Genomic DNA, 22794 nt, shown 5'->3' on the forward strand with positions numbered 1-22794 from the left:
GACCAGTTGTAAAATATTCTATTTTTTTGATCTTTGAGTGACAGAAACAGTTGACAATACGTGTTGCAAACTCTTTTCTATATGTGAGTGTCCATGGAACACGGGTTGACCTAATAGGGTTATAAGAATTGCCAACAAGGATATTGTATCAATAGCTTTGCCTTGTTATGCTTGCACACCCACTTTGATGGTGCTTATATAGAATTTATTATACAGAGTGGCCAAAAGTAGGTATACAGTTGAATCAATGGAATTCATCACAAATTAGATGGGTACACAAACACACTGACACAAAACAAAGTGGCAGTTACATTTTAGGCATTTAAATATCAGTGTGGCAGTTGAAAAGAATAGTGGATATCAGTGTGGCAGAAAAATGAATTTAGAACTTTTAATGCAAAATTACATATGCTTTATACCTACGTTTGGGCCACCCTGTATTTGTAAGAGGGAGACAATGAGACACAGAACATTCAGGGCAAAGTGTCGGCACTCTGATTGCCCAGCACATACCATTAGCTGTTGACAATTTTAATATCAATGACATCATAAGAACTGACTTTGTATTTGCGATGCAGGAAGAATACATCTTTTATAAGAAAAATCAGGAAAGTCTGATTGCATTATATTTTTATGTGACACCGAAGAACATATATAAATATATGATACAACATAGAAATATAAAATGTGCCCAATTTTCTAAATACTTTCATTAGTCCCTGGCCTTATCTTTTAGTTAGGATAGCCTTATGCCTATCTCACGCATGCTTAAACTCCTTCACTGTGTTAACCTCTACCACATCACCTGGAAGGCTATTCCATACGTCCACTACCCTCTCAGTAAAGTAATACTTCCTGAAATTATTTTAAAACTTTGCCCCTCTAATTTAAGACCATGTCCTCTTCTTGTGGTAGTTTTTCTTCGTGCTATGTTGAGATCCTTTTTCCCTGAAATCCATGAACCAGTTTTGTAGCCCTTCTCTGAACTCTCTCCAAAGTATCAATATCTTTCTGGAGATACGGTCTCCAGTACAATACTCCAAGTGAGGTCTCACAAGTGCGCTGTACAATGTCTAGAGCACTTCTTTCTAGCCTCTTTTTAACAAAAGAAAATACATACATAGATATGAATAAGTTTCAAGTAGAAGTATTATTTTAAGATTTCCTTTCCTACACCAGTCAGTATTCTGTTTTTTGTTTTTTTTCACGATACAGTATGTCCAAAACCACGATCTGTAGGAAATCTAAACTACAAAAGCAAAAGGTCTTATATGTGATAGATTAAGGGTCAAGAGGAGATATAAAAAAAATAATGACAGCAATTAATATAGTGCTTTTTTTCCTAGTTGGACTCACAGAACACACTAAAGATTTATTTGAGTCGGCAACTGATAAGGAAACCTTACTCAATCTTATTTTATCAAAGACAAATAGTTGAAATCCCGAGTCAGCCATGGCAGGAATTAAACATGAGGTTTGAACGGTTATTGAGTTAATGCATATTCATCTAGATTCACTAACAGGCACAGAGATTAAATGTGTGGGCGTATTTCTATTGCAACACCAAGCCGTAAAGTAGAAAGAAACCATACAAACTGGGGTGCCATTGTTATTCACTAGTTATTCTGGTGGGTCTGTCTCCTTTGGGTGGAGCCAATGATGCAATTGCAGCATGTTTATCCCTCTCCCACTGGCGTCCCATTTCTCAAGATGCCAATGTTGTTGTGAGGAACTGACTCTGCTGGGTTTCGAACCCTGGTTTACATGCTGCTAAACCTCTTCCTTACCACTACACCAGCCTGCCTTTTACAAATGTACCTCAGATCTGGTAACCTTGACTCTACAGCATTGGTATCAGTGACAAGTCTCTTCAGCTGTGTCTGGTCATGTGTCTGGTTCTTGGCCTATAAAAGCCACTTCCTGTCTCTGTACCTTTGCCAGATTATTGTGGTTCCTGTACTCTCTAATCAAGCTTGTTCCTGTTTCGGATTTTGGACCGTTTTGACTTTGCTGCTTCTCCTTCCCACTGACCTCGGCTTGCCTCACTACGATTATCATCTCTCTGTTCCAGTCTCCCATCTCTGCTTAAGACCAGAAGGCCACTCAAGGCTCAGGGGCTCAACCACCTGGATAACGAGTGGCTACCTCTGGCAGAAAACATTGCTGATCTGGCTACTGGACTCCAAAACTTTGTAACATCAATATCATTACAGTTGTAGAGCTCTGTTATGCACTTAGACACATCAACAATAGAGGGGTTTGGTCCAAAAATAGGGACTGTCCCTCATAAATAGGAACACTTGGTAGGTATGCTATATGTACATAGGATATTGGGGAAATACGAAAATAAAAATTATAAACCGCAAGTACAGAAAATTACAGTGGTAAACTACAGGTATAAATTATAATATTGCTACAGTAAAATATAATAGTATATATTCAGTCAGTACCTGGAAATTGCTGGGAGAGGTGAAAATTGAATTCCTCTGTTGGTGATTTGAGGCCTAAAAAAGCATAAATGTTATACTAGACGAGGGACATCAGTGCTGGACCCAGGTAAGTGACAGAAGGGGTTTGACATAAATATTGCAATTTCTCTTGCAGACCTAAAGGGACAGGGACATTGCACCCAGACCACTTCCATGAGATGTAGTGGTCTGGGTGCCTATAGTGCCCCTTTAAAAATATATTTTCATGTACATAAAATGTGGTATACGGGGGCAGAGCCTAGCACCCATACAGAGCAGACGTGCATGGACTGAGCTCCTGTAAAACATGAGGTGAAAATAACCCCCAAAACCTGACCTGTCTGCCTTCTGGAGGGCTACCAGCAAGAAAGGGACACCAGGGCGAACCCATTGCTACCCGATTTGCCTTAATCACCACCTGGGGACCCAAAATACCCTCCTGAGGCCCACCGTTCTCAGAGCCTCCATGCATCCTACCCCCCCTCTTTGGACCGGTGGGGGTTATCCCGGTCTACCATAAAGCGTCTGGAGAACCTGCTTGGATCGAGTCCTCAGCTGCACATGCAACGCATGCGACTCAAGATGGCGACTACCGACTCAATAGACAACAGACACCCTGCAGCGCTTGGAGGCAATTTTTCTCTGCTTTTGGGAGAAACTCCGGGAGCGAGAAGAGAGTGCCAAGATTAAACTGCAACTCCCTACTGACGGGGGCGAGCGTGGCCGCCTGCAGCGGGGAAGGAAGGTGTCACCCTCGGGCGCAGCGCTTGTATCAGCGACCACCCTCACTCTTCGCGGCCCTCCCGGGCCGAAGGCCACACGGGTTCGGACCCGGAAGCATCATCCACACCCGCGGAGGTGCTGGCGCCGCAAATGGCGGCAGACCATCAGGCCCCCCAGCGCTCCCATAAGTGGAGGTAACTCGGACTCTAAGAGGAACCAAGTTAGTGGCATTGAGATGCAGGTCTTCTTACTGGCCCGGGGCTGGAGGGACACCCACACCTGCAACCGTACAGCTGCGGCACTCCAAGGCCCATCGGCGGACTCTAAGTGCATCCCAGCAAAAGGAGTGGGCTGAAAGGGGCAGCTGCTCACATACCATCCCGGGTCTCTGGTGCTCCGCTACTCGGACACACTTTCCAGAGGCAATACATCCTGAGGCTTTTGGTGACTCTCTCTCGGAGCTCCAGACCGTAACGCAAAACACGGGTTAGCACTGGCCTGGCCAGTTCAATCTTCCCACAGACCCACACTAGATGGAGACACTTTCATATAATATATGACATTTGGCAGCCTAACGTGTGATTCTGTGCACTACTTTTAGCGTCTAATACCAGCCTGTTTTTCTTAAATCTTTGTGTTCCCATTTGTCTTATCTATTGCATTACCGTGGGTTAAGTGTGACTTCCTAAACCGAGCGATAACCATACTCTTAAAAGAGACACATTAGTAATGTTAAAATATGTGTGCTATTGCTAGACTAGAATGCGCATTGACATAGCCTGTTTGTGTTATATACCTTCACTTAACCCCTTAAGGACCAAACTTCTGGAATAAAAGGGAATCATGACGTGTCAGACACGTCATGTGTCCTTAAGGGGTTAAAGGCAAAGCTATACTGATCTAACTACCTAAGCTTGAATATACCATAAAATTGTGCTTGTTTATCGTATACCCCGCATGTTCAGCGAGGGAACTGCCTGAGGACTGCTTTCGGGCAGGGCCGCCATCAGGGGGTGACAACCGTGACAGTTGTCACGGGCCCGGCGGCCCTGGGGGGCCCGGACTGCTCTGGCAGTCCTGGGCCCCACTTTCCCTCTCTGCACACATAGATAGCGAATATCGCTATCTATGTGTGCAGCCCCGGGCCCCCGGCTTCCCAGTTACCGCAGAGGGGGCCCAGGCAGCACACAGCTTCTCTTCTTCTCGTTTCTGCTAATAACTCTCGCGAGACCCGGTTGCCATGGCAACGCTCCGCGGGTCTCGCGAGAGTTATTGGAGGAGAGAAGAGAAGAGGCTGTGTGCTGCCTGGGCCCCCTCTGCGGTAACTGGGAAGCCGGGGGGCCCCACCATGCCACCGGACCACCAGGGATGGAATCTCCCCCCTCCCTAGACACAGGTAAGCAGGGAGGGGGGAGAAACAATTTAATTTTTTTTTTTTTTTATTATGTTAAAATGCCCCCCCCTTCCCCCACACCCCAGCACATTTACACACACACACTGCATACACTGACACAACACACACACACACTGCATACACTGACACAACACACACACACACACACACTGCATACACTGACACAACACACACACACACACACACTGCATACACTGACACAACACACACACACACACACACACACACTGCATACACTGACACAACACACACACACACACACACACACTGCATACACTGACACAACACACACACACACACACACACTGCATACACTGACACGACACAACACACACACACACACTGCATACACTGACACAACACACACACACTACATACACTGACACAGCACACACACTGCATACACTGACACAACACACACACACACTACATACACTAACACAACACACACACTCTGCATACACTGACACAACACATTCTGCATACACTAACACAACACACACTGCATGCACTAACACAACACACACTCTGCATACACTGACACAAAACACTATGCATACACTGACACAAAACACTATGCATACACCAACACAACACACTATGCATACACCAACACAACACACTCTGCATACACCAACACACTCTGCATACACCAACACACTCTGCATACACTGACACAACACACTCTGCATACACTGACACAACACACTCTGCATACACTGACACAACACACTCTGCATACACTGACACAACACACACTGCATACACTAACACAACATACATACTGCATACACTAACACAACATACATACATACTGCATACACTAACACAACATACATACATACTGCATACACTAACACAACAAACACACTGCATACACTAATACAATACACACACTGCATTCACTAATACAACATGCACTCTGCATACACTACACACTAACACACTCACTGCATCCACTATACTGACACACACTCTGCATTCGCTACACATTAACACACTCTGCATTCACTACACTAACACACACTCTGCATCCGCTACACACTAACACACTCTCTGCATTCACTACACATTAACACTCTGCATTCACTACACTAACACACACTCTGCATCCGCTACACACTAACACACTCTCTGCATTCACTACACTAACACAAACTCTGCATCCGCTACACACTAACACACTCTCTGCATTCACTACACATTAACACACTCTCTGCATTCACTACACTAACACACTTTCTGCATTCACTACACTAACACACTTTCTGCATTCACTACACTAACACACTTTCTGCATTCACTACACTAACACACTTTCTGCATTCACTACACTAACACACTCTCTGCATTCACTACGCATTAGCACACTCTCTGCATTCACTACACATTAACACACACTCTGCATTCACTACAAATTTACACACACACTACATTCATTACAATGACACACTCTGCATTCACTACACCCTAACACACACTCTGCATTTATTACACACTAACACACACTCTGCATTCACTAAACTATGCACACACTCTGCATTCACTACACTAACATACACTCTGCATCAACTGTGCACACAGCATCCACTACACAAACATCCTGTATTCACAGTACACACACTACATCCACCACAAATTGAAACACTCTGCATTCACTATACACAGACACTGCGTCTAATACACACACTACATCCACTACAGACACTGCATCCACTAAACACATTTCATCTAGTACATACAAACACTACATCCACTACACAAACACACACTACATCACTGTACACACACTACATCCACTACTCAAACACACTCTGCGTTCACTATACACACTGCATCCGCTACACAAACACACACTCTGCATTCACTGCACAAACAGTATCTAATACACACAAACACTACATCCATTACACACATTCTAATTCACTTCCACTATACACACCACATTCAGTCCCGCATCATTGTCAGCAGACTAGGTAGGGCGTGGGCGTGGGCGGGCCCGGGATGGAGGGGGCGGGGGAGGGGGGGCCCAGACCTTGTGCTTTGTCAGGGGCCCCAACATTTCTGATGGCAGCCCTGCTTTCGGGGCACCTCAAGCCTGCTTGTAACATTTATATGCACTGCAAAAAAAATAAAAAAATAAAAATGTGGTCTACATGCCTAATTCTGTGATTTCTGTGTGGAATGTATTACAACCTATTTAGAACATAAAGAAACAGCTTGTGTGACCTTGTGGCTGTTGATGTGGTAAACAAAGACAGTTTCATTGATAATAAAATAAACATTGATATCATTGTTTTGCTTGCATCAGTACATAATAAAAACAGCTTCTTATACAACTCCTATGTGTCCCGATTTATGACATGGTTTTTATTAGCACTCCAATTGTGAAAGCCGCAGGCAGATTTATTGTCACAAAATGAGCATTTTGTGACAATAAATCTGCCTGCGGCTTTCACAATTGGAGTGCCTGTGAATTTGTTTCGTTGCCTTGTCATGTTCGGATTGCTGGTCCTGTTCCGGAGCACCTTTGGCCGCTTGGAGTGTTTGCGGCTCCTGCAACCTACTTTTGCTATATAGTTTTTATTAGGGCTCAAATCCTTCTGTCTCTCTTTTCTCTTCTAATTTTCTAAGGACTCCGGTACTTCCGCATGTATTGGTATATTACAGTAATAAAACTCACAGTCTAATGTCTTTTAAACTTCAATAATTGTGTCTATAAATTAGCCTGTGTAAATAAGACTTTGGTCTCCTTATAAATTGCATTGCACAGTTGCAGACGTAGTTATCATAGGTCGATAAATCACATAAATTGCCCTGGAATAACCCATACCTGTCCACATTGCCTAAAATGGATGTGTCCATTTGAACGGTTGTGAGGTATGTTTTTAATGGAAAAATACAATTAAAACAAATATTTATACATTAATTGTAGTATTATTCCCCATCCCCATTTTGGCATAAGAAGCTAATGAAAGGTGGCCAGCTGGGAAGGCGTAAGACTACTGAGAAGCGGATTGCAGTAGTCAAAGAGATGATAGCGGTAAAACTACTTTCTGAACTTAACCTAAAAATACTAATTTAAAAGGAAACACAAAATACACATTTTTGTTTTACAAACTAGGTTTATACATACCCCTAGACACCTGGGGGGACATTTTTTGTTTAGGGCCCCCACCCGCCACTCAGGTGTGGGGGCCGGGGGGGAGGACAGTAGGTCCCCCCCATTGGTATTTAGGGCCACCACCCGCCGCTCAAGGGTGGGGGCCAGGACATTTGGTCCCCCCCTTATTAGTATTAAGGGCCCCCACCCACTGCTCAGGGGTGGGGGCCAGGAGGGAGGACCTTAGGTCCCCCCCTTATTAGTATTTAGGTCCCACCCGCCGCTCCCGGTTGTCAGCCAGGTGGGGCACAATAGGTCCCCCCATTGGTATTTAGGGCCACCACCCGCCGCTCAAGGATGGGGGCCAGGGGGGAGGATATTAGGTCCCCCCCTTATTAGTATTTAGGGCCCCCACCCGCCGCTCAGGGGTGGGGACCAGGGGGAGGACATTAGGTCCCCCCCATTCCAATTTAGAGCCCCACCTGCCGCTCAGGGGTGGGGGCCAGGGGGGAGGACATTAGGTCCCCCCCTTATTAAAATTTAGGGGCCCCACCCGCCATTCAGGGGTGGGGACCAGGGGGAGGACATTAGGTCCCCCCATTTATTAGTATTTAGGGCCCCCACCCGCCGCTCAGGGGGGGAGGATATTAGGTCCCCCTATTAGTATTTAGGGCCCACCCGCCGCTCAGGGCTGGGGCCAGGGGGAGGACATTAGGCCTTCCCCCTTATTCCAATCTAGGGCCCCCACCCGCCGCTCAGGGGTGGGGGCCAGGGGAGAGGACATTAGGTCCCCCCCCCTTATTAGTATTTAGGGCCCCCACCCAATCTCAGGGGTGGGGGCCAGGGCATAGGATATTAGGTCCCTCCCCCTTATTCCAATTTAAGGCCCCCACCCGCCACTCAGGGGTGGGGGCCAGGGGGGAGGACATTAGGTCCCCCACTTATTAGTATTTAGGGCCCCCACCCACCGCTCAGGGGTGGGGGCCAGGGGGGAGGACATTAGGACCCCCCCTTATTTTACTGTAGGGCCCCCACCCGCCGCTCAGGGGTGGGGGCCAGGGGGAGGACATTAGGCCCCCCCTTTTTAGTATTTAGAGCCCCCACTTACCGCTCAGGGGTGGGGGCCGGGGGGAGGACCCTATTTTTTTATTTTTATCTTTTTTTAACAGTGATCAGCCACAGGCTGCTCACTGTTTACCAGACATGCCCCTACTCGCTTCTGGTACATTGTAATGAGTGATGAGACTAAAATAGATCTTTATTGTCAAAACCATAGGTGCTATGTTTGGAAAGGGGTCAACAAGGTCTATAGTGAAAAGAATACCATCCCCACTGTGAACAATTGCGGTGGCTCACTGATATTTTGTTGGTGTGTAAGCTCTAAAGGCATGGGGAATCTTGTGAAAATTGATGCAAGATGAATGCAGCATGTTATCAGAAAATACTGGCAGACAATTTGCTCTTGGACTTTTGAGCTTGATAATGACCCTAAGCACAAGACCAAGTTGACCCTCATATGGTTACAGCAGAAAAATGTGAAGGCTCTGGAGTGACCATCACAGTCTCCTGACCTTAATATAATCAAGCCACTCTGGGGAGATCTCAAACGTGCAGTTTATGCAAAACACCCAAAGACTTTGCATGTCCTGGAGGCATTTTGCCAAGACAAATGGGCAGTTATACCATCGGCAAGAATTATGGGCCTCGTAGACAACTATTCCAAAAGACTGCACGCTGTCATTGACGCCAAAGGGGGCAATAAACAATATTAAGAACTAAGGGACTTTTGAACAGGGGTCATTTAATTTTTTTCGTTGTTGTTTTGATGTTTTGTTTTATGATTGTGCCATTCTGTTATAACCTACAGTTGAATATGAATCCCATAATAGATAAAATAAATGTGTTTTGCCTGCTCACTCACGTTTTCTTTAAAAATGGTACATTCATTACCAATTCTCCAAGGGTATGCAAACTTTTGAGCACAACTGTGTGTCTTCCCCTTGTCTTATTCTGTACCCCCATATAGTTTCTGTTGAGTACAAAAAGATTAATAACACGTGAACTGGAAAAAAACAAAAAACATTAAAATAGACATTAGCAAAAAATACATTTTTGTAACATTAATACGTTTTCAAATATTGGATACTCTACAAATGATGGCCTTGATTTAATTTGTTTAACATCAGAAATTATTCCATTCTGTTAAAAAACAAAACTTTTGAAATTATTTATCTACAGAAGTAAGATTCTGTAGATAAATCATTTGAAAAGTTATTTTTCTAACAGAAACAGAATATATATATATATATATATATATATATATATATTTAATATGTTTATTAGAGTCACAAAAAAGCGTAGGCAGACATTTTATGAATCGGTAAAAATAATATATGGTAGCCTGCGCAGAGGCATATAAGTCAGAATAAACAAGCAATAAAGTAAATTGGATGTACATAGACTTTGCGAGACGCACACAGCACCCAGACACACACACAGCACCCAGACGCACACAGCACCCCCAGACGCACACAGCACCCAGATGCACACAGCACCCAGATGCACACAGCACCCAGATGCACACAGCACCCAGAGGCACACAGCACCCCCAGACACACACAGCACCCCCAGACACACACAGCGCACCCAGACACACACACACAGCACCCTCAGACACACACACAGCACCCTCATACACACACAGCACACCCTCAGACACACACAGAGCACCCTCAGACACACAGCACCCTCGCTCACACACACAGCACACTCCCACACATATATATATATATATATATAAAATAACCCTCAGTGAGTTAACAAAGAAAATTAGAAACCTAGAATGTGACGGCAGATAAAAACACCCTCACACACAGCACCCCTCTTACATACACACACACTGCGCCCCTCACACATACAATACGTCCAAATATTTATATATATATATATATATATATATATATATATATACACTACAGCACCCCTCACACTGCACCACTACACACATTATGCTCCAGATACACGCTAGATCCCTTACCCTATATGCACTCTTAATCCTCTATACACACACACACAATCTCCTATTCACACTCTGGGTCCTTTACACACTAGAAATCCTACACACACACACACACACACACTGCATTCCTTGTCAGCAAACACATACAACATTCTCTAAACACACCCTCTCTACAACCCCTACACACACTACGTCACCTATACACACACACACTACAGCCCGTATACACACACTCGCTACATCCCCAATAACACTATGCCTCCTATACACACACTCTCTACAGCCCCTAGCCACACATATTACACCACAAACACAAAGGAAATAGACCTATTTACACAATACCACACCACACTCTACACAGGGCCGGCGCGTCCATAAGGCAGCACAAGCGGCCGCCTTAGGGCGCCAGAGGAGGGGGGCGCAAAAATCTGAATCCCCTGCCTCTGGCTGGAGAATCGGATTTTAAATCTCACCTCGCTCTCCCTGCAGCCAGCACACAGCAGGAGCAGGGCAGTGAAGTCTGCCGCCCTCCTCTGATGATGTCAGAAGGGTGCGGGACTTCTACTGCTCCCAGACTCCCCAGCGGTCCTGACTGCAGCTCCAGCCTCCAGTGTAGCCCGTCCCAGCCGACCACTAGGGGTATGGTTCTCCCCTCCCTGGCCCAAGGTAAGCCTCTGGGAGGGGAAGAACTTTTAGTATGTTTGTTTATTTTATTTTTTTAAATCAAAACTTTTTTTGTTTTTTTGCAGCCCCTCTCTACTGCCCCTGCCCCCACTATACTACCCCTGCTCCCACCATTCTACCCCTGCCCCCACTATACACTATACTGCCCCTGCCCCCACCATACTGCCCCTGCCCCCACTATACTCCCCCTGCCCCACTATACTCCCCCTGCCCCACTATACTCCCCCTGCCCCACTATACTCCCCCTGCCCCCACTATACACTATACTGCCCCTGCCCCCACCATACTGCCCATGCCCCCACTATACTCCCCCTGCCCCCACTATACACTATACTGCCCCTGCCCCCACCATACTACCCCTGCCCCCACTATACACTATACTGCCCCTGCCCCACCATACTGCCCCTGCCCCCACTATACTCCCCTTGCCCCCACTATACTCCCCCTGCCCCCACTATAAACTATACTGCCCCTGCCCCCACCATACTGCCCCTGCCCCCACTATACTCCCCCTGCCCCCACTATACACTATACTGCCCCTGCCCCCACCATACTGCCCCTGCCCCCACTATACTCCCCCTGCCACCACTATACTCCCCCTGCCCCCACCATAGTGCCCCTGCCCCCTCTACTGCCCCATGTGCCCCTCTACAGCACTTCTATTTTCCTCTATAGCCCCTGCCCCCACCATACTGCCCCCTTTACAGCCCCTCTATAGCCCCTGCCCTTCTATGTCCCTCTATAGCCCCTGCCCCACCATACTGCCCCTGCCCCTCTACAGCCCCTCTATGCGTCTGCCCACACTATACTGCCCCTGCCCCCTCCATAGCCCCTGCCCCACCATACTACCCCTGCCCCCTCTACAGCCCCTCTATGCCCCTGCCCCCTCTATAGCCCCTGCCCCCTCTATAGCCCCTGCCCCACCATACTAACCCTGCCCCCTCTACAGCCCCTGCCCCACCATACTACCCCTGCTCCTTAACAGCCCCTCTATAGCCTCTGTCCCCTCCATACTGCCCCAGCCCCCCTCTACTGCCCCACATGCCCCTCTCCAGCACTTCTACTTCCCTCTATAGCCCCTGCCCCCACCATTCTGCCCATGCCCCCTCTACGTCCCTCTATAGCGCCTGCCCCCACCATACTGCCCCATGTGCCCCTCTACAGCATCTCTATAGCCCCTGCCCCCACCATACTGATCCTGTCCTCCTCTACTGCCCCATGTGCCACTCTACAGCACCTCTATTTCCCTCCATAACCACTGCCCCACCATACTGCCCCTCTACAGTCCCTCTAATTCCATCTACAGCCCCTGCCCTGTCTACAGCCCCTCTATTTTCCTCTAAAGCCTCTACCTCACCATACTGCCCATTTGCCCCCTCTACAGCCCATGCCCCCCCTCTACAGCCCCTGTCCCCACTATACTGCCCATGTCCCCCTCTATTGCTTCTGTGACCCCCTCTTTATCCCCTGTGCCTCCTCTATTTCCCTCTACAGACCCTGCCCCTGCCTCTGCCTCTGCCCCCCTTTCACACGCCTCTACTGCCCCTGTCTCCCCCTCTACTTCCCCTACCCCCTATACAGCCCCTGTTCCCCCCGTCCTCCCCTCTACTTCCCATTTAACCCCACCATACTGTTCCTGTGACACCACTTTATTGCCTCAATGTCCCTCGTTACAGCCTGTGCCAACACCATACTGCCCCTGTGTCCCCCTCTACTGCCCGTTTCCAACCACATTGCCCCTTTGCTCCCACCACAGCCCCTATACTCCCTTCTACAGCCCCTAACTCCCTTACTTCACATCCCTTCCACTCCCTTTTACATGCCATAACTCCAGTACAGCCCCTATTCCCTCACTACAGTCCTTACCCCCACTACAGCCCCTCTCCCCCAATTGCTGCCCATATCCCCCACACTACAGCCCCTGTTCCCACTTGCAGCCATCAACCTACTTCAGTCCCTAACCCCCTACTACAGCCCCAATTCCCCACTACATTTACTAAGCCCCCAATTACAGCCCCTAACTCTCAACTACAGCCCCTGTCCCCCTACTACAGCCCCTAACTACTCAATTACAGCCCCTAACTCTCAACTACAGCCCCTGTCCCCCTACCACAGCCCCTAACTCCTCAATTAGAGCCCCTATTACACCACTAAAACTCACTTACAGCCCCCCCACCCAAGATTAGGTTCTGGATCTGCCCCTGCTCTGTATACCTGTGTCTGCATGTCTCTGTATGACTATGTCTGTCTGTGTATGAAAGTGTATGTATGTCTGTGTCTGTATGTCTCTATATGACTGTGTCCGTGTGTTTCTGAATGTGTCTGTATGTCACTGTATGCCTGTGTCTGTATGTCTCTGTATGACCGTATCCATATGTCTCTGTATGCCTTGTTCTGTGTATATATCTCCCTGCATGCCTGTGTGTATATGTATGCTTTGTTCTGTATGTCTCTGTATGCCTGCATCTTCATGTCTGTGTTTGTATAACTGTGTCTTTATTTATCTTTATGTGTGTGTCTGTATGACTGTATGTCTGTGTACCTGTATGTGTTGATTGTATGACTGTGTGCCTGTATGACTGTGTTTGTTTGATTGTGTGCCTGCATATTTCTGTGACTATGTGCCTGTATGTGTGTCTAGCTATATATCGATGTCTATATGGCTTGGGAGGGAAAAGTTACACAAAGGGCCCTGAGGGGAAGAGGGACACACAAAAAACAGGGGAGAGACCCACAGAAAAGGGCTGTGGGAAAGAAAGACACACAGAGGGGCTGGGGGGGGGGGGGGTGGCGGAGATACACATGGGGGTTGTAAGAGACATACAAGGGGGTGTAAGACACACTAATATATACAATACACTAAATGGGGATTTCAAAAGGCTGGATACGGGACACCGCTAAAGATACATCTTATTTGTGTGTGTGTGTGTGGGGGGTGGGGGGGCGGCAAAATTAATCTTTGCCTGTGTAGCCAAAAATCTTTGCACCGGCCCTGACTCTACACACACGCAATCCCTCAAGCAGGCTCCAAACACATGCACCATACACTTTCCTGGCCCTTTTGTCCTCTGGTATCCCACTTGTGGAGACACCAGAGACAATTTAAAAGCAAACACAGCAAATTCAGAGCCTTTTTCTAATGCCAGAGCTCTTCAGCGCGGCTCTGCGCATTGAACCAACATGCTCACTTTGAGAGGGGTCGTGCTTGTCATTAGTGATGACAAAACACACCCTCTCTGGCCCTGCCCCCTTCTTAAGGGGGCCGCTCTGATTGAAAAATGCCTGGGCCTCATTTTTTTTCCCAGTCCGGCCCTGTCAACAAGTGCAATACTTGCTTAAATGCGCAATAAGCATTAATTTATAACATTCATTAAAGTGAACAGTCGCCTACATAGAGGCTTAAATGTTAGCATATAGGAATAAATGCAGATTATCGCCTGCGCAGAGGCGTATTGATCAAAACATATAGGCGTACTTGAACTTTGCAGGGATACACTTATACGCACTACTGCATAAACTGCAAATACTGAGCTAATGCAACACACCAGGTTGGCTTCACGTGATTGTTAAGCTTCGTGGTCATTTACCTTATAACAGCGGTTTATGGGTCTGGACTCAGATATGCCTTAGTGGGAGATATAAAGAAAAATACTAACTCAGAACAACCATATGTGCTTCGTATAGGCTCGTATATCCACTCAGGCGTGTGTTACGATAATCACATTTGGTAAAGGTATTGCATTAGCCAGGCGTCTTGATGCAATGATAAGTCCAGTCAGCGTTATAGCAGCGGCCTATTAATCACCAAACTAGCTTGCCATGAAATGAACTTTTGGTCTTCAGGACTGATAACCTATATATGTGGCTCTATGAGCTTGGCCAGTTCTATGTGTATATTAATATATGTCATGTAGTGCAACCGCCTGACTAGTTAGGGAACCCACAATGGACAGCGTATTCCTTCTGTCGTTGTGTCGTTTAAATAAATGATAATGGAGCGGCGACATTAAAAGCTTATTGTGCGGGCAATTGACAGGGTACTTCAGTTCCTTTAGGAGCATTTTAGCGTTTCAAATAAACTAGTATACATATATGCAGACTCGTTCTTTGAGCAACTTCGCCGACTGGCAGAGAGTTAACGTAAGATGTGCGTAAACCAATAAGCATAGTATTGTCTGAGTTAAATTGTATGCATGTTAATATTCACCCTATAATGCAGCAGTTTGGCTATTAAGTAAGCAATAGGGACTAACTTGGAACTTTTGCCCGTGGGGGCACTGTGGCACGAATAGCCTATTGACTTTAAGAGCTGAAATGGGTAGTCTATTGCATTGTTATATGGTCCAGTGTTCCGTGTTACTTTACAGATCTATAACTAAAATATATAGACAGTAATTAAGGTAAAAAGCAAATATAATACGTGAATAATTTCAGCAGACCATTTGTGTTATGTCATCTCAGGGCTTGGTCCCTAGGACACAAAAAAGGTGAGTCCCTTCTCTGGAGGTGGTTTATCAGCTCCGCTGCAGGGGGGATCCCTCATCCCATGGAGAACAGAATATTTTTTGATGATGATTATAATGAATTAAATGGAGGCATATATAAATAAAATAAGATGCTCACATTGCGCTGGAAAAGATCCCTAAATGTATTTCTCAAATCTGTAGCTTTGGAAGAATTAGCTTTCCTATAAAATCATGTACAGCAAGGGATTATGGGATATGTGCAATTGTACTTTGGTTCCATTGAGTGAATCACCATTGGCTTTGTAACCAGGAGGACTGTTCTACAGTGCTGGATGTATTGAAACACATTCACACTGGGATGAAATTCAGAGCATTTTAGTCCATATGAAAGTGCTTCTGCAGGGCTCAATGAATGGGCAGTTCTGATTGGCAGCAATGATTATTTGTCATGCCAGGCATGCATATCTTATAGTCAGCATGAGTTTTAATTGGTTGGGTGCAAAGCGAATTGTGTCCTGGACCAAGCCACCCTTCACCCTTCACATTTTTTAAACTTGCCTGGTCTGGAGATAACAGGATGAATCTAAATGGCAAGTGTTTTGTTTTGTTTGTTTGCCATCACCATGCATCAATATGTTTACAATGACTTATTCCACAATGCTTTATATTCTTGTATTCTTGTGCATTGAGCATTGTGCATTGAGCATCTCATCAGTATAACTAGAATTTAGTAAAAATGTAAAACAGAAAGTAACCTTATAATGTGTAACTAGTACTAGTAAAATACATGGTCAGTGAAAAATAATATTTTTTTAAAAAGGCATTACTGATCTGTCTATCACTTAGATGCCCAGATATCAACGAGCCCCTCCAATATTATTATTATTATTATTATTAATATATACTTTATATATTAATAATAATATAGGAGGGGTTAGTTGTCCCTTTTTCTACGCCTCCTCTTTCATTGATATCTGGGAGTTTAAGTGATCACTAGACAGATTAGCAATGCTTTTTTATTTAACCCCTTAAGGACCAAATTTCTAGAAGAAAATGGAATCATGACATGTCACACATGTCATGTGTCCTTAAGGGGTTAAAGGACCACTATAGTGCCAGGAAAACATACTCGTTTTCCTGGCACTATAGTGCCCTGAGGGTGCCCCCACCCTCAGGGTCCCCATCCCGCCCGGCTCTGGAAAGGGGAAAAGGGGTAAAACGTACCTTTTTCAAGCGCTGGGCGGGGAGATCTCTGCCTCCGATCCTCCTCCATTCCGCCCCCGCGCGCATTCAGCCGGTCGCATAGGAAAGCATTTACAATGCTTTCCTATGGACGCTTGCGTGCTCTCACTGTGATAACTGAAACAAACAAAACAAAGCCAGTATCAGTGTAAGTGAAGGTCTGTAGTAAATATCCTTCATTGTTGTCTATCCCTAAAAATACTCTCTAAATCATTGTTTTTTGTTCATGTTCACAGGAAGCAAGCTGTGGCTTTGTCATCATTCTTATGGCATTATTCTGGTGCACTGAAGCCCTCCCCTTGGCGGTCACTGCCCTGTTTCCGGTGCTGCTCTTTCCTATGATGGGCATCATGGACTCAACCGCGGTAAGCACTCATGAGAAATAAAGAAAAGGACTTACCCAGGAGCTTGAAAATATTAGTAAACATCAGATTTATTTATTAATAGTTGTGTCTCATCAACTTACGAACCTGCTTATTGCTTAATTATTATTATTATTATTTTTAATTCTTTATTTTTATTGTGCATGAGGTAACAATAGGCTTGTAGAGCCACAACAGCTGCTACAGGCTTTTTCACAACATTTTGGAATTTTAAAGTGTGGCAGATTGAACAGCACTTTTTTCTTTTAGGAAAACATGAGAGTAACTAACTACATAATATCATTGGGTTGGTTTAGGCCTGCTAAGCTAGACAAGCTTCTGAGGAGTTTGGTCACGTTTACAATTATGTTAACTACATGACTTTACATTCCTGAGGAGGTCAATCAGGTATACGTATGCCGTATTTACAACTGCTTGGATGCTCGCTGCAGATAAGGATCAAGAGGAACCTAACAGGAAAGGAGGGTCAGGGGAGAGACACAGAGTGGTAGGGGTGTCATAGTATTGGATTATCAATGTTGTGGTTCAAACATAGCTGTAGGTTATACAATGCAGTGAATTCACAGGTGATTTGCTTCAGGGATGTAAATTACTGACTGTGATGGTCTAATAGGTGATCCAGTTCGCAGGTGACCGCAAGGCTGGCATAAACATAAAAAAGTAAAACAGAAATGGGCGTTGAGAAAGTAAACAAAGAGAGTCCCCAGGGTCTTAAGTAGTTCTGCCGTCAGCTGATGCCTTGCGGGGCAACAATGACGTCCTGGTATGGTGCTCTGTGTGTTTAAGCCTACTAGTATAGTGATGCCCCTAAGGCTGAGCAGTTGTATGGGTGCCGCTATGGTGGGTATGTCAGTTGCCCTGTGTGTAACCGGAGAGATTGTCAGGGGCGTTAAGTGGCATAAAAGCATGAGGTAGGTTGGTTGCAGGCATGAGCAGTGAGGGTGTGTCAGCTAGACGACATATTGTGTGTGACATGTGGTTAAGTGCAAATGATTAGCTGCCACTTTAGAGAAGATGCTGAATGCTTAACATTGTTAGGTCCCCTATGCTACATGTGCACCATTTTATGTTTTATCATGAGGATGATAGTAGATCACAGGTTAAGTAGGTAGGTGTGTTGAGTGCAATAGTTAGCAAGGTTAACATGTCAAGAATCAAGATATAAACCAGTCCAATACCTGACCTGGTCTAGGCATTAAAACAACGATAATTCAAAGCTTGGATTATATATGTCAGGGTGTAGTTACAGGTTGATTCTATGCTAGGCACAGTTATTTCTTCGCTGATGCTGAGGCCATTATAAGTTAAAAACATGCTTAGAGAGAAAAAAAAAGTCTTAACCTGGGCCTGCTCATCCAACACTGTAGGGGTAGGGGAGCAGGGTTGTCCGGTAGCAGTAGTAGTCCTTGTTGGTATCAGGAGACCAGAATCTGTGCTGTCGGGTCTCCAGTGTTCTTCCTGGCTGTTCTGGTCCTGGCATGAGGCAGCATGGCAGCTGTCCAGTTGTTGGTGGTTTACGGGTGGTGGCGTCCATGTTTGTGTGTCTTGTCCTTACCGGCATCGTGCTGCGGGGTGAAGACTCAGGCGTGTGGGTACCTTCTCGCTTCTAGGTCGTGATTGTCGCATATGCGTCCGGCGCGGAACTTCGGGGGATGAATGGGACGGTTAGGTCTGGGTCCCAGGTGTGGGTGCGATTTGGGGAGCTGTTGTTGTTGCCTTCCAGCCCCACCGGGGGCAGGGAGTCCTGAGGCAGATTCAGGGTCTGCAGGAAGGCTGGGGCGTCATGAATATCTTTAATGGTGTGCACGTTTGCTCCTCTTTGGACTACCAGTGTCCTAGGGGACCGCCAGTGGTAGTCTATCTTGTAGGCCCGGAGCGTTGTGGTGAGTGGCTTGAGCGACTTGCGCCTGTCCAGCGGTCTGTGTAAAACGAGAGGTTCATATTCTCGAAACAGAAGGGGGTCCTGCCATGGAGGGTGGACAGGATCGTCGCCTTATCTTTTCTGTTGCGGAGGGTTATGATGACATCCCTTGTGGCCTTGCTTGGTGCGCTTGCTGGTTTAGGTATACGGAACTCCTCTACTGGGGTAATTGTTGTGGCCTGTCTGGGTGGCATAATTGCTGGTATCAGGCGCCCCAGAAGTTTAGGTAGTTCGGCCTCTGGGATGTCCTCCTGGATTCCCCTGATCTTGATGTTGGAGCCGCGCCTGGCGTCCTCAAGCGCCGCGAGGCGGTGTTCATATTGTTGGTTTTGCTGTGTCAGGTCTTGTACAGTATGTTGTAGTGCAGTGACTTCCTGGGCCTGAGAGTGTAAGGAGCCCTCCAGTTTGGAGATGCAGCCTGTCAGGCCTTTCAGGTCTGCACGGAGTGTCGTTATATCCTCGTGGATACTGCTTTTCAAGTCCATTAGTAGTGCCTTCAAGACCGCTGTGGTGATCGGCTCTGCATCTATTTGTTTGCCACGTTGTTTTGCCTTCTGTGGTGGTGGATGAGAAGGCTGTGTGGTAGTAGGCTGTGTGTATCCCTCTTCCTCCTCCTCCGACATTTCCTCTGAAAAATCAGAGTATCCGCCATGCAGGGCCGCCATGTTTGTTTCTGTTGCTCCTCGTGCCTGCCTCCACATCTGCCCTATCGTGAGTCCTGTGGCGGGCTTGTTTGGTGATTTTTTGTTCCCCTTTTTCCCCATGACATCCAGGGAATGTTGCCCGTCTATTGGGGTCCCGGGGGGGTGGGGGTGGGGGGGGATATTTCTGTTCTTTTTCTCCGTTTACCGCTCGGAGCTCCCCGTGTGTGCGTCCATTCGCTTTGGCCTGCTTAATTATTTCTGAGACGAACTGAGCCTCGTCACGTGTTCTTGGAGTGGCCTCTTTGCCAGCCTCCTGCCTCAGGACTGTGGGCCATGTGAAAAGGCTCATAAAATACCTTGTTCGTGCCTTTTTGCAATTCTGTTCGGTAGATTGCATTCCCCTCCTATTCTAACAGTCCCGTTCGACTACCGAACAACCGCACATACCAGGGACCACCCGGGAGCTTGTTAACACCTATTAACACCTTGGAACACTTCTCACCGCAGTGTTCTAATTATTCGTCTGGGTGGCCGCAATTCCTATGGACAACTATAAGGTGGCGGCCATCTTGTTTGCATGAATTCAGGCAGCGGTGTTTGGGCATGAATCTCATGGAACTAAAATCAGACACGGAAACTCATGAACACCGCTGGACTTCCATTAAAAATAAGACTTCATGGAAATTCCTGAACATCTGAACTGATCTGGGTGATTTTTGGATTTTTTATGTTGGTCACCCAGATCAGGGCTATCATGGGATGTAACTTTTGTGGGGGTTTTGTATGTTTTAAGGTATTTGGGGGGATTTGTAAATATGTGTGTTTTTTGTATTTGGAGATAATTGAGTTTAGTATAGTGCTTGACTCAATTATCTCCCAGGTATAGGGGAGGGATTGACCTATTTTGTATGGGAGTGTCCTGCACCTGAGAACCAATGTGATTGTGTATTTATTTCTACTGTGGTTTACTTTCAGGTCCAGGAGGGAGTGCTCCTGGCATGGGGACTGTCATAAAAATCCAGTTGTGGCTACCATTAAACTGAGATTCGTTTTACCCTTCATGAAGTCTAGGCTCATGTTTGGGGCATTGGAGAGCTATATTCACTCTGGGGATTGCTATAATCACTATACTCCCTTGGATCACAATGATTGCTCTTGGCCTAGGAGAGGTCTACCCACTGGAAACTGGATCCTGGTCTTGGGTCCAGGGTGGGTGGAGGACAGCGAGACCCCAACCATGCTGTGGCGGTTTGTGGGGTTTACGGTGGTTATGGTGTTCCAGTGCATGGTGCTCGCAAGTGTTAAGAAGCAGCGATTGACGGAGGTACCCGGTCGGGGTGCCAGGCAATCTGTCACAATTTCTATAGCAGCTCAGCTAACCTACAGATTAGTAACAAAAAATTCCAAATGATTTATCTACAAAAAATCCTGTATACTTTAATGCTGATTACTGTAGACAAATCAATTGGAAAGTTTTTTTTAACAGTATTAAATCATTTGGAAAGTTTATAAATCGAGGTCAAAATAAGAAATTCACCCGTGCTGAGTTTGCCCATGGACTCTCCAGGCTTGCAGTTGCATATGACTTTTAAGGCCTGACTAGTAGTTACTGTCCTAGTTATCTAGGTTGATCTAAAAAAAAAAAAAAAAAGGTAGAAAACCCAGTTTGAGGCAAGTTCCAATTGTTCCCTACTAATGTGGGAAACCCAAACCCAAAATTTCAATTCCTCCTAGATATGACAGCCTCCCAAATGGTTATTTTGGGGTTCTTTATCCTTGTGTGAACGTTTTTTGTTTGCCAACCTTATACGAATATTTGCTCCCTAGGTGAAATGATGCTTAGCTTCTCTTGCAACTTTCATGTTGGTTTTATGGAAATCTCTAAGTTCACCAAAGAACGTAATAGGAGAGAACATTTATTATGGCTTTCCATTTTCTCAACTAATTTCCAAAAGCAATAAAGAATTCAATGGCATCCACCAATCTTCTGACCATAGACCATATGAGGAAGCCGTATAATGGAACATGTAGAAACATGTATACCCCGTTTCTGTATTGAGGATTAGAATTTTACCCAACATTTTGCTAAACAAATTAAAAACTGATTTCATGAATTCCAAAATCAAATCAACCAAACTTCCTAAATACATGATTTAAGCATCATTTGACCATTATGGGGATTTTTGACATACAGAGTGCTAAGAAGATATACAAAGAACTAGAGACTCTTAGTGTTGAAGAATAGTATTAAAACCCTTTGCACAGATTACAGGACTGTAGGACAGCATTTCAAGAATTACTGAAGCTATTCTAATAGCAAGATGCAGTGATTATCTGAGTAAATTTGGTAATGCTTTAAATTTACCTAATAGAGAAATAGAAAATGAAGAAATAACCTAAATGAGCATGTTTCAATGGCATAAAAAAAAAAGATAAATATAAGGGATTAGCAAACACAAAAGATATAGAAGATTTATAGATGTATACAAATGAATAACACAGACAAAACAAACTGTGCATTTTTTTATCGGACACGTTTTTGATTTTCCAACAAGTCAAGCCTACCATGGCAATACTATTGACTAAATGTACATTAAGTATCTAATAATATATTCTGCCACTTTGAGAGAGCTGTAAGGGAAACTGTAAGTGCTATAACCATTGATTGAGGGTCCCTTGGTGTATGCAGCCAGGTCCCTCTCTGCAGCTTAGGTTAATGTTTCTTCG

The 22794-nt window shown here is 45.6% G+C and overlaps 1 protein-coding gene across 1 annotated transcript in view; it reads left to right on the top strand.

The window, feature by feature from the left end:
* LOC134604410 (solute carrier family 13 member 2-like) overlaps positions 1 to 22794 on the top strand; it is a 78108-nt gene that overhangs the window by 29844 nt on the left and 25470 nt on the right. Inside the window, exon 2 of the mRNA XM_063449954.1 lies at positions 17356 to 17484. Coding sequence (XP_063306024.1) covers positions 17356 to 17484 — 129 coding nt within the window. The remainder of the gene's footprint in view (positions 1 to 17355; positions 17485 to 22794) is intronic.

This window comes from Pelobates fuscus, chromosome 1 (assembly GCF_036172605.1).
Source record: "Pelobates fuscus isolate aPelFus1 chromosome 1, aPelFus1.pri, whole genome shotgun sequence".
NCBI lineage: Eukaryota > Metazoa > Chordata > Amphibia > Anura > Pelobatidae > Pelobates > Pelobates fuscus.